This window comes from Mastomys coucha, unplaced genomic scaffold (genome assembly GCF_008632895.1).
Source record: "Mastomys coucha isolate ucsf_1 unplaced genomic scaffold, UCSF_Mcou_1 pScaffold6, whole genome shotgun sequence".
NCBI classification, from domain to species: Eukaryota; Metazoa; Chordata; class Mammalia; order Rodentia; family Muridae; genus Mastomys; species Mastomys coucha.
This window is the reverse complement of record NW_022196912.1, coordinates 129970046-129985603: the sequence shown is the minus strand read 5'-3', so window position 1 is coordinate 129985603 and position 15558 is coordinate 129970046. Positions and strand designations below refer to the sequence as shown.

The 15558-nt window shown below is 46.8% G+C and overlaps 1 protein-coding gene across 2 annotated transcripts in view; it reads right to left on the bottom strand.

Moving 5' to 3' along the window:
• Window positions 1–15558, bottom strand: part of Ptprn2 (protein tyrosine phosphatase receptor type N2) — a 790024-nt gene that overhangs the window by 90387 nt on the left and 684079 nt on the right. For both annotated transcript variants that reach the window (XM_031356691.1, XM_031356693.1), the window contains exon 14: window positions 1516–1710. In XM_031356691.1, the coding sequence (XP_031212551.1) occupies window positions 1516–1710 (195 nt within the window). The remainder of the gene's footprint in view (window positions 1–1515; window positions 1711–15558) is intronic.

Here is a 15558-nt window from a genome sequence, read left to right as displayed (position 1 = left end):
TGAAATGAATGCCAAATCCCAAGCGCTGAAGTGAGCCACTACTGACATGTATATATACAGACTCCTTCACCCCGGCTCCATCTCACTGTGGATCTGCACTTCTCAGTTGTTTCTAAAAAGGATGAATGTCCAAGTCCTTGAGAAGTCAGATCTAAGTTCAGTGATTGCTGTCCATAAGGAAAACATCTGCCACAATAAGAGACTGAGAACACTGAACTACAAGGATATGTTGTTCAATTAACATATGGGTCAAGAATGAACTAGGAGCATGGTACATCTGCAGAGTAAAGGATAAGCTATCTGCCCGAGTGTGAGAAGTCCTCTCCTAGTGCCTCTATCCCAGAAGAGCATTGTGGTGTTCCCTTCTTTTAAGAAAAAACAGAACCAAGCAGAACAAGGACAGGTCATGAACAGCATAGGAGAGGCATGTGTCATCTGGGATGTGGACTGCTATCCACCTCTGCCTCTGCATGTCCAACTGGTCTCCGTTAGCAAGATCCCTGAAGCGTTGACTTGGAAACTTACAGAATCTTCTTGGTCAACATGGTTTCTGCCTGGCCTGTTGGATCTGCCAGGAGACTTGCTAGCAATAAATAGTTTTCCAACTTCCTGTGGCCACGAGACCATACTGTGACCAGACAAATCAGCTAAGGAAGGTACTCCAAGGTTAGAGTGTAGGGACAACTTACAGGGCTGTCCTGAGACAGGAGGAGTAACTGGATTTTCTGAGCCATGATCACAGAAGCTGCTTCCAAAGCAGGGAACTGGATTCTGCCTCAGGTTGGAAGAGGCCCCATTCCCACTTGAAAAAAAATAACAGAAGCATGTGTTCTTCGTTTCTGTCTCGAGTTCCCTCAACAGGAAGGTGTCCACTGCCAGGATGGCCAAGGGACAGCCTGAAGAAGCTCTGAGTCATAGATGTCTCTGTTAATGAAACTGGACAGTAATAATGTACCACTCAGCAGCACAGATTCTCCACTCTTGGTCACAGCAGAGGAAATGTACCAGGGAAAATCATGGCCCTGCCATAAAGCAATGTGTGTCAGCAAAAGGGCCTTGAATAGCTCTGGTGACCGACTGAAGACAGCTCATACCTCCTCCTGCCCCCTCATCTTCATCTTCATAATACTCGTGAATGACATTTGTTGATTTTTTTAAAAACTCAGACGGCATTTGTTGGACTGGCAACAGGGTGAAGGTGGCAACAGCCTCTTTCAATTAGTCCAAAGGCAACAGACAGGCACACGCTGGCTTTTAGCCATCACTAAAAGGTACACATTCCATCTCAAGTCCAAGGGAGCATGTGTGAATGTACACATGAAGGACAGAAAGAGTTCAGTGGTGAATACACCTTTTATTTATATCTAGGACCCACAAAGGGACTCTAACAGCTTCCAAGGTTAGGGGAGAACTGACAGAGAGACACTGGTAGAACACAACTGTTACAGGGAAGACACACCCTTCCTAGCATTCCTTCACAGAAGTCAGAAGTACTTTAGAGGATGCAAGCCTTACCAGGATCATGTGGCCAGTAGAGATGTCCATGTTAGACTGGACAGGTTCCTCAGACCAGGATGAAGTGCTGCTCCGAGCTGAAGGACTAGGCATAGGCCCATCACTGAACTGGGATGAGACACTGTTGATGCGGGATGTATGTGGTCCCTCAGAGCGATCCTGTGGCCGAACAGCCATACGCTGGCGGCATAGCTCCTGCAAGACAACCAGAGGCACAGTCAAGTGATCAGTAGCCATCAAGAGAGCCTACTTAGTGGTCCTACAGAACTGCAAGCCCACCCTCTTCACCTGCCCACTCAGTCTCAGTCAAGCCTACACTAGAAAGAATTCATGCTTTTGGCCACCAGACAGACCATAAGGATTCAGCATTCCCATCAGTGTGTTTGAGGCACCATTCTTACACCCTGTGAGATCTACAAGCCCCTGAGGCAAGTCAGCTCTAAGAACAAATGTGTCAGTTCACACCTATGTGCACACATACATATACACACACCTATGTGCACGCATACACATATACATACCCATGAACAGACATACCACATAGATTTCTAAAGCAGTCTTTTTTTCTTATTCTGGTCAAGAACAATGCAGCAGTTAGATCAAGTTAGAATCTTTCCTTTCTCATTAGAATGAAGGTTATGACAGAGACCAGGAGTCTACTGCAAGATGGGGACATCCTCAGCCTGGCATTCACTTCTTCCCACAAACAATCCCACTCTAAACAAATGGGAGGATCCTAAGATCTTGGCAGCATGACACTTTGGTGCTGGCCTTGACCATTGGCCTCTAGCTCCCATCTTCTGATAGACAAGAATTTATTCTGGAAGCTTCCCAAGAGTTAAGACACAACAAGCCCCTCAGCGTGTGAAGAAATGAAAGCGTGACTGAAGTCATCAAAATGAAATGGCGTCAGGAGGGAATTGGAAAGTACAGCTGAGCCTGACAGAACAGCAGAAAAAAAAATTGTGCTCTGGCTGCCAGTGTGACCCAAAGGCTGAGGCAGAAGGTCAAAGAATACAAGAATGTCTTCGTCTTACTCATCCTAGCTTCAGACATTCCTACCCAAGCCACCATCAGTGCAAAGACTGCCCCACTCCTATCTCATCACCTTTCTACAGTAGCCACCCGTGCCCTGGCTTCTCTCCTGTGTTCTGTCCACAACACAGTTAAACCCCCACATTATGGCAGGGAACCTCACCTGGGGCTGATGGCCCACATAAACCTTGAGACTTGATGGTGGGTTAACTTTGACCTTGGCAACTGAGATGGTGAAGGTCATCATGGGGACCCTGAACATGACAAGAGCCCAGAAAACAAGACCTGTGTGAGTGGGGAGGCCTCTGACAGAAGGAGCCACAGGACCAGCGTGGACCAGCCATTTCTTTTTCTCCATTTACCTGGGTTCCTCTTTCTTGTTTCTTTTTTAAATTTAATTGTCAGCTCACTTTCTGACAATCTCAAAAGCAAGGCAGAGCAAACCAACAACCAAGCCCCATGTTCCCCAGAAGGGGCTCTTCTCAGGTTGGTGGTGCAGGTTATTAGCCTAAGCACATTTGCCCGGAAGGGGCTCTTAGCAGGCTAATGCAGGTTACTAACTAAGCACATGCACACCTCGCTCCCTTTCTATTCACAGAAGGGATGCCATGGATTCTGGTAAAGGTCACCCAGATGAAAATGTGTGGTATCTCCTGTGGCTTAAAAAATTTAGCTCAGGCTGAGATTCAATGTGCCCTAGGATGAGCCTAGAGGAACAACACAGGAAGTCATAGTGGCCATATACCCATCTGTGTCATGAATCAGAGGGTAGCCTAAAGAGTAAGTAAGTGTCCTCCAAGGGAGCCTAGTCCTGTATGGGATCTTGGCTGGGGCACATATGCTCTATGTCAACTTGGGCAAGCTATTTGAAACCTCCAACCTGGTTTCTTCCCTTCAGAACAGGAAATGATAGTTGCCATGAAAGATTAAAAGCTCATGTGTATAAAATGCTTAGTATGACGTGTTCCACAGAGAAACCCACCTGACATCAACCAGCATAGCTGACCGTGCATGGCTGAAATGAATGTTAAAATAGACCTTTAGGGCTGGGCATATAGCCCAGTGGGTAGAGTGCTTATCTGACATGTGTGAAGCCATTGTGTTCTGTCTTTGGTACCACATAAAACTGCCATGACAATGTACACCTGGAATCTCAGCACTGGGGAGGTGGAGGCAGAAGGATCGGAAGTGAAACACTGAACTTGCAGGAAGGGATAAAGTCTGACTGTCTGAATGACAGGGTGTAGATGGTGAGTAGGTGGTTGGCTGAGGATGATGCTGTGTGAACCCTTGGAGTTAAACCAGGAGATACTTAGGGACTATGTCCAGGGGATCCGAGCCCCCGCTAGCCTCCACTGGTGTGCAGGACGTCAACCATGGAGGCATTGTGTAGGGCTTTTCTAGTTTCTATTGTTTCCATGAGCCTGTGGGTGAGCCAGAGAGGGTTAGCATTTCTACAGAGCTGCTCTGAAGATGCAGACACAACAATGATACCTGAGATACATCATAATAGATAGAGAAAGATCTGGAATGGAGCAGAGAATCTGTTTGTCCCCACCAACCCCACCATTGACTTGTAGGATATACATCTGTAATTACCCACTAACTCATAATGCCTGGAGCCAAAATTGGAACCCTGGCTTCAGCACTGTCTCTCTGAACCTGAACACGCTGCCTAGTCACTCTGTGCCTCAGTTTCCTCTCTTGTAGAATGTGACAGTGGAACCAACTTCACAGTTGTGGAGGGTTAATAGCCCAGGTGTGGAAGCGCATCTGTAATCCCAGCTCTGGGGAGGCTGAGGCAGAAGCCGGCTTTTCAGGCCTTACATAGCCAGCCATCTGGTCTCAAAACAAACAAACACTACAGAATACTGAGGACACATCTGGCACAGCGAGGTGCTCACAGCCATTGTTTGCTTGCTCATCACTTGGAAGGGGATCTTAGGTCTGATCTCTCTGAGGTCACAGAACATTCAGAGCTGGGCACAGACATAAAGAAATGCTGCTAAGAGCACACACTGTGCCTTCACAAGCAGCATGGTCATGGGCCACCAGGAGGGGTCTACTACTGAACAGCTCCTGTGGGGGAGCACTAGGGCATGCTGAGCTGGGTTTCCATGCTGAGCTGGCACAGAATGACAGCATCCCAGGGGAAGGAGCTTAGTTCTCTATCTCTCCCTGATAGTGGCAGGAGGAGACACAGTTTTGAACCTTCACTTAAGCTGCTCTGATCTACCTGCCTCTTCATGGCACACATATTCTTAGGAATAAGCCTTCCAGCTCCTCTTCCTCTATGGAATACCCGGTGTTTACCATATGGCCCCTCTTGCTTAGCAGGGTCAGAGAAGAAATGCCTCCAGAGGCTGAATGACCTTGGAAAAATGCTTCTATGCAGCTAGGGAAGGCCACTGTGCATAAGGCTTGCCCTGGCTCAAACAGTGACTTCATGATCCTCAATGTACCATAGACATCTTTGCAGCATATGTCACATCAGGATCATTCTCTTGGTTACACACTGCCCACACCTGGCACCTCAGCCTGCATCTGCTGCATCTGGGCCACAGTGGTCTTCCCTTTTGCCTCATCCTCCCAGTCTTTCCAGTCTGAGACCTGAGAATCTGTAGCAGCCAATCTATGAGACCACAGTGCTGTAAAGACTGAGCACGTGGAGATAAAAACCGTATCAGTGATGTGACAAACACTTCTGGGATGGAGCCTCAGCTAAGGACATCCTGTGTGCGTCCTGGGACTATGAAACAGCAAGCCCAACTTCCAATGTTTCTTCATGGGACAGAAACAAATCTCTCCAAAGCTTCATTTGAGATGTTTCACCTTTCCACTGCGGACTCTCCCCTCACTCGTCTGCTGTGCTAAGAGTTTGTGTGTGTGTGTATGTGTGTGTGTGTGTGTGTGTGTGTGTGTGTAAGTGTAAAAGAATCTACTACTGGTCAGCTGGTAGCGGGGTTCTGGGCACCTCACTCACTAGTGTTCCTCAGAAGCCTGTATAAAAGTACATCTTGCATTGTCTCCTGTAGACCACTATAGATAGTGGTCCTTTGCTGTTTTGATACCAGCAGAAAGAAGAAGGGAGTTGCAGAATGTATTGTCCTTCAGTTAACCTTAGTTTGTAAATTAACAGCACAAAGGCTATAGCTTGCCTTTTCTTTGTAATGGACTTCAATACTGAGGAAAAAGTTTATACTTTTCATCTCAATGGAAACCATGTGGCCTGCTACTCTGGCATATGTGTGCCCATGTGTTAAGTGTGCATGCGTGTGTGCACGTGTGTATGCGTGCATGTGCGTGTGCGTGCATGTGCGTGTGCGTGCATATGCCAGAGGTCAATGTCAGTGTCTTCCTCTACTCCCCACTCTCTTTTTAAAGATAGGGTCTCACTGGGTAACCTGGCCTGGTATGGAACACAGCTTCACCTGCCTCTGTCTCCCAACTGCTGCTAGAGTTAATAATCATCAGGACCAACTCTACCTTATTTTTATTTGAAATAGGATTGTTCACCAAAATTAGAGCTGGCTGATTTGGCAAAGCTAGCTAAATAATTATTGAGCCCCAAGGATCCTCTTGTTCCCACCTCCTTCATGCTGGCGATCCATCTATGCATCACCAAGCCTGGCTTTTTATAGTTCTCAAGCTTATTTGGCATCAACTTCACCGACTCTATTGATCTGTAAAAAGTGGCCCAAGCCTGCTCCGTGCAGATCTAAGCTTCTGGTCTAGTTTAGGTGTGAATATTCCTGTGTTCCCTTCCAGAACTGGAAAGCTGTAACACATGCAGCCTCTATGTGCTGCCGTGTGTCCTTCATTTGGAGAACACTGTTCGTGCCTGAGAGGGTGAGCATACATACAGAGAGACACACGACAGCAGGGCTTTCTCGCCTGCAGGTAAGGATGAAAGTCAGAGTGAGGATTTGAAGTCAGGAAGGCCTTCGCAGCCATCCTGTGGGCCCTGCAAGTGACTAGTGTGCTCCCTTAGTTTGTATTGCCTACGTTCATCACACGGTGTTGTTGGTAGTGGTAGGGGCTGTGCCATGCACACCTGAGGTGTCTGTGGGCAACTGACAAGCAGGACGTAGACTGCACGCATGTCCTATGGGTGATTCTCTGAGAAGCAGGTCCAGACGGAACTGTGAATGAGATGACAGTCTTCCGAGCAGAAGATAACTGGTGATGCTAACTAAGCTGCGTGAACATACTTGGAGAGCGCCTGGAGAATACCTGACTGTGTCTGGGAATTCTCCTCATCAATAACCTCGGCAGCAAACAGTCCTCTGAATAGAGATTCCCAAGTTATTCTCTAAATGTCCTAAAGGAGAATTCAGCTACACAGGCTTCTCCAGGCCATCACATCCGGCTCTTCACCAATTCCAGCACTTCACCTGGGGTCACAAACCCTGCTGTGCATATAAAAATAGGCAAATAGGTCTTCCCTTAGATGGACTGTAGGCTGACGTTTACCCCCCCTTAATTTAACAGATAGAAACTCCCTAATACATGCAAATTCTGGATGAAGTCTAGTCATTACCAAAGATGCCATCTGTGAACTAGGACGTTGCTTCAGTGAAACTAGCCCAGGGCTGTCAGGGCAGCCTGGAGTTCATTGAGAAGCTAGTCATCGTCCTAGCAGCTCCTGATGCAGCAGCCAACTGGTGGCTGATTGCTCAGGAGTGAGAGAAGCCCGTTTAACCAGGATACCATCAGCCTCAGATGCTGCTGTAGGGTCAAGGGCAGCTCCCAGAATTCCTTCCGATGTCCTACCCACACTGAGACCAGGAACAGACAGCTTGTGTTGTACCTACCCAGAAGGCTGGAGCTCACCAAGAGGAGTATTCCTGTGTTTGTCTGTCATCTGTATTTCATCCAAATCCTTATTCTTCAACAACAACAAAAAAGTCCAAGTATGGAAACTAAAATATATTCCCAGGTAGCATAGGGTGTCATAGGGTGTTTTCAGGAATGTATACCTCTGGAAATGGCTCTGTGTCTTTCTAAAGTGAGGTCCAGGTCTATCTGGAGCAGGCCCCGTGTCTCTGCTGTGGGACCCATGACTGGAGCAGGCTGTTTTCTCTGTGTCTTTCTGGAGAGGTGTGTTGGTTCTGTGTGGCCTCTCGTGTGTTGAGAAGATTGTCAAGGAACTTAGGTGTAAGATGTGTCCTAACAAGAAAGGTAGGTACATTGACAGCCATAGAAGAAGGAAATGACTTTGCATGCAGTCCCCAAGGGGACAATTGTCAGTGAGGTGACTTGACTCTGCTCTTGGGAAGCAAGCATCTCAGAGACATCAGTGAGGTGATAAAAAAAAAAATCCACAGAGGATGTGGAATCTGTTACCAGGGAGAGACAGGAGCAGGGTAGTGCCAAGACCTGTATAAACAGTATAGCATGGTGTCTTAGGATGAGACTCTGGAGCCACCTGCCCAGCTGCGAGTCCCACCTCTGCTGTTTACATCTGGGTGACAATGGACAAGTTCTCTAAACCTCTGTGGTTCAGTTTCATGATCTGTGAAGTGGGATAATAACAGGATTCCTCTGGAGGGGTGCTGGGAAGAATCTAAGTTAATGCTTGTGAAGCACGGAACACAGCTTGGTGCCTGCCAAGCATTCAGTCCTGTGTCCTGTCAGACACAGATCTGTCAGAGCCCCATGTGCACAGGGAAGGCAGCACCAGCAGCTGAGGGAATCTATTGTCTGGAGGTCCTTACTCCAGAACACTGTACTCTCCTGAGGCCAAAGACCCACAGGGCTGTCCCCACTGGAACAAGGCAGTAGGCCCATAGCACAGTCATTTTGAGATCTAATCTCTCTACTTATACCCATTGCACCCCAATCCTCCAGTCAGCATAGGAAGACAGAGAAGGTTTCCATGTGCTGTCCACGCCAACTGTGTAACAATAATGCCAAAAGATATCCAGCTAGCACGCCTCATACGTGGAACATGCTTAAGAGTCCTCTAGGAGGGGAAACATTTCATTCTCAAAAAAAAAGTTATTTTTCCTCTTCTTCCTGTTATCAGTAGTTCTGAATGTTAGGTATTTTTTCCATGGGGTCAAAGATACCTAAGTATATGTTTGCGAGTGGAAACATAGGGGACAGAGTCAGGTATTGGCAGTTTCTCCACCTTCATTTGTGTGTGAATTTTTAATATAAATGCAAGATGTAAAGCATTAATGCAAGCAAAATGTTTCAGTGAACACATTTCAGCAGTTCAACTTTATAACAATCATAAATAAACCTGTTAAAATTTTCTGGACAATGCCAGCACTTGGATTTTTTAAAAATAAGTAAACTTCTGATTGACAGCAACTAAATGGTGTTTGTAGCATTTTTATCATACAGTAGATTCCATCCATTCACTATACTTTTCTAACTGAGTTTTCCAACATGCAAGTACATGTTTTTAATGTTGTCTGTCTTCTGTGCTGTTCCTGTAAGTTTGCTAATAAAATATATTAAACTATAAAAAAATTTAAAAAAAAATAAGGGAGAGGAGGTCCTAACCTGGAGTCTGGTTGAAGCCCCTCCCCAATCAGTAAGTCAATGGTTCAAACACAAAGGCTGCTGGCAGAGGTACTACTTCCTTTGCCTGGGAGCTGGTTTATGTTGACATAGTAACCTAGAGTGCCTAAGGCCAAAGTCTGTATGACTTTCAAGTGTGGCTTTACTCTTTTCCCAGATAATTTTCTAGAAATCTCAAAAAAAAAAAAAAAATGCTGTTTAAAGTAAAAAAAAAAAAAAAAAAAAAAAAAATCTTAACTTCTTAACCTGTGATCTAGCATTTTACCATTTCAGAGCTTCCCACCCAAAGCACAAGAACCACCTGTGATCTCACTTAGGTTTCTTATGAACACTCTGAGAGGGAACTCGGAGGCCAGAGAGGCACAGGGCTGCTGTAGGCACTTGGCTAGTACTTTTCAGAGGCCAGGGCCTGTGCTCTCAGATGGTCCTGCTGTTTTCCCGAATTCCTTTCTTTAATACTCATGCAGAACTTTGTGTTAAAAATGTCTTTTAACGTGAGGGGCTCGAGAGATGACTCCATGGTTAAAAGGTCCTGCTACTCTTGCAGAAGACCTGGGTTTGGTTCCCAGCATCCATGCAGAAGGTCATCGCCATCTGTAACTCCTATTCTAAAGGACCTAACAGCCTTTTCTGGCCTCTGAGGGCACCAGGCTTGCACGTGGTCAACATGCATAATTGCAGGCAAACACTTATACACATTAAAAAATAATCCTAGAAATTTTTTTTTAGAGAAGTCTTTTCATAAGCTCTATTTCTGCTTCATACGGCTCACCCTGAAATTACTGTCTGCAGAAAAACCAAGTCTCTTGTTTCACATGAGTCAAGGTTCCTAAAAGATTAAGGGAAGACTCCTCAAGCTGCTGCAGGGGACAGTGTGGAGCTATGGTTCCATCCCTGACACTGCTGATATACCTCCTAAGCTTCAATGCTGTTTGACTTAACCATAGCAGTGTGTGAGCCACAGTATTTTAATATGTCCTCATGGCATATGACTTGCCAAGAAAGGTAATACACAAGCCTGAGGCCAGTCCCTTCCCTTAAACAAATGTGAAACACTGATCTGTGGGGTATAGTACTGCTTGCATCATATCCAGAGTCCACTGGAGAGGCTAGTGTACAAGCACAGGGCACCAGCCCTAAGCACTATTACCAGTGCCTTGTGTGGCCCATGCACAGGCTCTGAGCCCTTCAGCCTGTGCCGAGTCCGCACAGCCTGCATCAGTTCTGGACTGGGAAGCCTATGCCACCCAGAACAGGTCCTTGGGACATAAGGACAGAGTCAGCTTACAGAGATGCACACCTGCCTTGTGAAGCCATCATTGTCTCTAACTGTACAGTCGTTTGCTTGTGCTCTGTGCTGAGCTCAGGCCCTGCGAGGCTTCTGCAGGGTCCTCCAAGTATTTTATACTTCTTTATAGCACAATTTGCAAAATAAGTTGAATAGGATTCTGGGGGCAGAAATTCATCCATACACACAATAAGCAAATGCCTCATTTCTCAGCCTCTCGTCTGACGGGGAAAATTACAGAGCGGGAATCACTCCCAGAGAAAAGACCTGTCACTCTCAAATTCCAGCAAAAGACCAGGACTACAAAGGCTGGGGAACGCTCCCGCAGCACCTTTCGAGGAACGATCAACACAAAGCTGTGCCTGACGGAGTGTGCACACAAAGGCCGCCTGGGATTTTTAGGGTTATTGGTGGAGCATAATTAGTAGTAACAGGACAAAAGTAAGGAAGAAACACACAAAGGCACAGAAGAAAAATGGTTCATTACGATGTGCTGGGCAGGAGAAAGGCCAATTACTCTGCAGGTTGGACACAACCCCAGGAGGCTGCCCTGAACCCTGGGGAGCCACTGGTCTCCTCAGCAAGGACAAGGGCAATGGGCACACAGTCTTTAGGCACCTGCCAGACCCAAATGATGGAGAAGAGCCCTGTGCTCCCCCAGCCCCGTAGGATGTCCTGCCTAAGGAAGGAGAAGCCAGGCTGGAACCAGGCAGGGAGGCACTGGCCATTGATGAGCTGTAGGTGGCTTTTACTTTATTTTTTATTTTATTAGTGCTTACTCATTTGAACATATACTACTTTTAAAATAAGAATAACCAGTAGAAACCATGTTTAAAATTCATAACGTTCTACGTTCAATGCGACATTTACAAAGCAGGCACGGAAGGGTCGGGAAGTGTCTTTCGGGATGAGAAAGAACATCCAGAGAGTGTTTCTTATGTAATTATGTCTCCTCATTCATAGCTTAGCTTTATTTCAGTGGCTTTTATGTCATCTTGAGCTAACGGTTATGGAGGAGAACTTTCAGTCCTAAATGAAGTTGGCTGCTTCACACAAACATTCTAAAGGGTCTCCCAATGAGAGCTGTGGGTGGAGCAAGCCTCCACTGCCTTCCTCACTCAAGGTCAAAGCAACAGCAGGCCCTTTACACACCGTCCTTGACTCAGCAGAGTGCTCACTCCAAATAGTGCTACCGAGCCACCTGGCTATCACCTCCAGGTGATGTGGTTCCAGCATCTCCAATGAGCTCTTTTCTGGTTCTTAGCTTCAAGGTACTCAAAATACATACACGCATGCACTCTTATACTTCCACATGGGCACTTGCTGGCTGTCCGTGCATCAAGAAGACAGCCTTGCTGCCAGGCTCTGGACTGCTGTCTGACCCACCGCCTCCTGGGATTCCCTGTGCCTTAAGACCTGAGCTCTATGGCAGTGTGTACACAGCTGGGCGATCTGGGGTGTTGTGCTTCACGGCACTGTGACTGAACAAAACAGTGCTGCCGGAACATCAGTGTTTGTCGAGCAGTACTGAGTAATGTTCCCCGCTTTGCAAGATGTTTTCTCAAAATAAGACTTAAAGACAGACACATTTCAACCAACATAAGAGAAAGATAGCTTTTACCACTCTTCCCAATCTGGAACTGTTTCAGCCGCATCTGACACTAGTAACAGACAGCACAGCTACTGCAGGCATACCAGTCTCCTCAGAACACACATCTCAGCCAGCCATAGGACAATCATGTCTAGGATGTCTCAGTTCATTCTGCCTCCCAAACCAAGGGTAGGGTCATTCCTGCCTTGCTGTGGGTTGCCCTGGTGCTGTTTGTATTCTGATGTTAATTCTTCTTCTATAAGAGGGGCTGTCCCAAGCAGGAGGAGATCAGGTACTCAGGTGATTTCATGTGAACCTTCTCCCCATTCTAGGTGGTCAAATAAAGGCTAGAGCCTGTGATTGGGCCATGGAAGGGAAAGGTGGGGCTGGAGGTTTTAGAGAGTGGGAAAGAGTAAGTGTAGTGGTAGATTTGCCCAGTCTAGGTGTGTAGCTTGTAAACATTGTAACTGAGTTGTGTGCTTTTTGCACGGGTTGTGTGCTTATTGGGGTTGGAGATTTACTGCAACACTTTCTGTCTTCTGTTTCTAGTGTGGAGGACCCACAATGGGGGCTTCAAAAGATACTTGCTTGTAATACCCATGTAGTTAGCATACTTTAAGAGTCCTGGACACACCACACCAGAGAGTAGTGTGAGTCCTTGAAAGAGCCACCACTTACAATGGAAGTCAAATCCTGCTAGCAGCAGCCCAAGCTTCCTGAGTGATATGTGAAGAGATCACTTGGTTCTCAAAGGTCCTCAAAGAAGAGAACTGGGAATGTGATCTCCTGCCCCACTTCAAAAGACCAAAGATGCAGGCATCTTTTCTGACTTGCAGGCAGCCTAATGCCTGGAGGTGAGGACCTGAAACTAAATCATTTCTTAGGCTCAGCAGCTGCCAAAAGTTACCTGACTGACATGCCCCAGAGCTCAAGCATAGCGTGGCTCTCACTGAAACAGTTCTTCTCTTTCAAGATTTCATCTCTGGTGTTTCTGAGGAGCAGGCCATTGAAATCAGGGGAGCAGTGTAAGAATAAAAACATGAGGTAGCAATTCAACAAGCATGCTCGCTCTTACATAGTCCACAGCTAAGATGGGTTTCTATGTGAAGCTGCAGTGCGTCACCTGAAAGTGGGGTCTTCAGACACAGAGCAGGGAACACTGAATGTGTCATACCCAGACTCTTCAGGGTGTTTCAGAAGGGTGGGCAACACAGAAGCAAATCCCAGCTGTAGTTTACAGGACAGGAAAATAAAACCCCTGCCTCCAACACCTGAGGACTCCCTACACTGGAACTTTCAAGTGCTCCTGGGGGTGGGGGGTAGTAGTGAATTCAAAGCTCACCAAGGCCCCAGGATCTCAGCAAAGGAAACCAGTCTTGGACATTCATGGCTCAGTTTCAAATTCAGACAGTTTGAAATAGCCGGGTCAGTGGGAAATCAATCATTTGTCTTTGGGAGCATCATGGGCCTGCCTTGAAGAGGCTGGGACCTTCCTAGCATTCTATTTAGTAAAAGGCAGTGGGCAGTCACCACTGACATCTTCACCAGCAACATTTGTAGCGTACTTCTCACATACTCTTCCAGTCTCTGGGAATCATGCACGGGAGGTTTTCAAGGGTTAGAAATGGCCTCCCTGCACAGTGGCTCTTTACACATCAATATCTTAGTTCAGTGTATTGACTGCTCTTCATTGATCACCCACAGGCCCCCTGCCAGGTGCTGCAGACTATGCAGATGTGCCCCTTGGGGAAACCGAGGCGGGCCTCAGCCTGGTGCTGGAGGGAGGGCAGGTCAGATAGGAAGAGCGGTAACTGCCTGTGTGTTCAGCTATAAATGGAGAGGGTGTGAACGGGGGAGGGGGTAAAAGCCACAGGACCCAGCCTGGTGTTCAGATGAGGTTAGTCCCCTGGGCCAGGATGGGGTCTGAGCACACAGGGCTGACAGATGGGAATGGTGAGCATTGAGGAGAAGCAGGGCCTCTCTAGGGTGGGGGTCAGAACAAAGGCTCAGAGCAGAAGAGCAAAGGAGTGGCTTGAGGCTGGGAGAAGAGGGGCCTAGTACACAAAAGGTATTCAGGCTTCCATTCTGCCCTTGCTTAATTAAGCCAAAGGGCAGGGCCATGGAGGGTGTGTGTGTGTGTGTGTGTGTGTGTGTGTGTGTGTGCTAAAGCAGCTGCTCCGGGACTCATCAGCCCCTTCCCCCTCTTCCCTCTCTACCATCTCCTCCAATGCAGAGCTCAGAAAGCACAGGAGTGCCAGAATGCTTGGGGGGTGGGAGTGTGGGGGCTGGGGAGTGTGGGGTCAGGTGGCTGTGTGCAGGTCCCTGCCTAGGGTTTCATGTCCATAACACTACTGAAGGTCCCTCTGCATCCGAGGGGCAGAGTCTGCTCCTCTGTCAGGGGGAAACTTGTGAGTGGGCAGGGGTCCAACTTGTCCAGAGGAGGGAATGACCAGGAGATCACCAGCCTAGGACACTGCTGGCAAGAGCATATTTCCCACTAAGACACAGCTCTGTTGCACAGCCTCACTGTACTCGGACCATGAAGGCAAAGGTGAGGAAACCACTATACAGCTCCATCTTGGGGCCAATGGAGATGCTCCAGAAGCGCAGCCCACTTCTCTGCTCTTCAGTTTCACTTGGGGAGGGAGTCACTTAAGGCTTAGCATTTTTATTCTCCATTGAATCTGGGAGGGAAGAAAAAAGCCACAGGGGCCTGGGTGGGGTCTGAATAACAGGGAAGTCTGCAATGTAAGAATGATTTGATTTCCATCTCAATTAATTGTCTTGATTTACTTACAAAACTCGATTTTATTTTCTCCCGCTTAAACCCTTCCTGACTGTGCGCTGGGTACTGGGTGTGCTTGTCTAGCTCTTTCCCATGGGGACTTTATGGCTTTGCTCCTGGACATGTGATCTCTGGCTTCAGTATATTTCAGGGCCTATACACGAGTATTCTGTGGATGCTTCTTTATGTAACATTATTCTACTTCACTGTCTTGGGGTAGGGGGGAGAAAATGACAGCAGTCTTTAACTATATTAAAAAACAAAACAAAAATAACAGGCTTCCGGCTATCCTCAGCAGATTTCTATTCTTGTAGAGTCAGTGTGACAGTCACCCTACACACAGGTTATGTATAAACTTTTCTAATTGATCTGCTATGCTATGTCACAAGTCATATTGTATTCCTCAAACACCATGGTGTCCTGGATTTTCAGACAGTCACCTTTACTTACTAATATAATTATAATAATTAAGTAACTGTATGTATGGACATATACAACCTTACATCCAGATACTTAATTCTGCTGGTTGTAATACTTCATATGCTAAAACAAATCTCCTGAATATAGTTTTGTTGGTAGAGTATTCATTTGTATAGAGTCCTGTTTTTTTGTTTGTTTGTTTATTTATTTTCAACTTGTGACACAAGCTAGTTTTCTCCAAGAGAAAACCTCAGTTGAGAAAATGCCTTCATCAAGTTGGCCTGCAAAAAAGTCTGTAGGTCATTTCTTTGATTTATGATTGATATGGGAGGACACAGCCTACTGTGTGTGGTGCTGGGAGGACACAGCCTACTGTGTGTGGTGCTGGGAGGA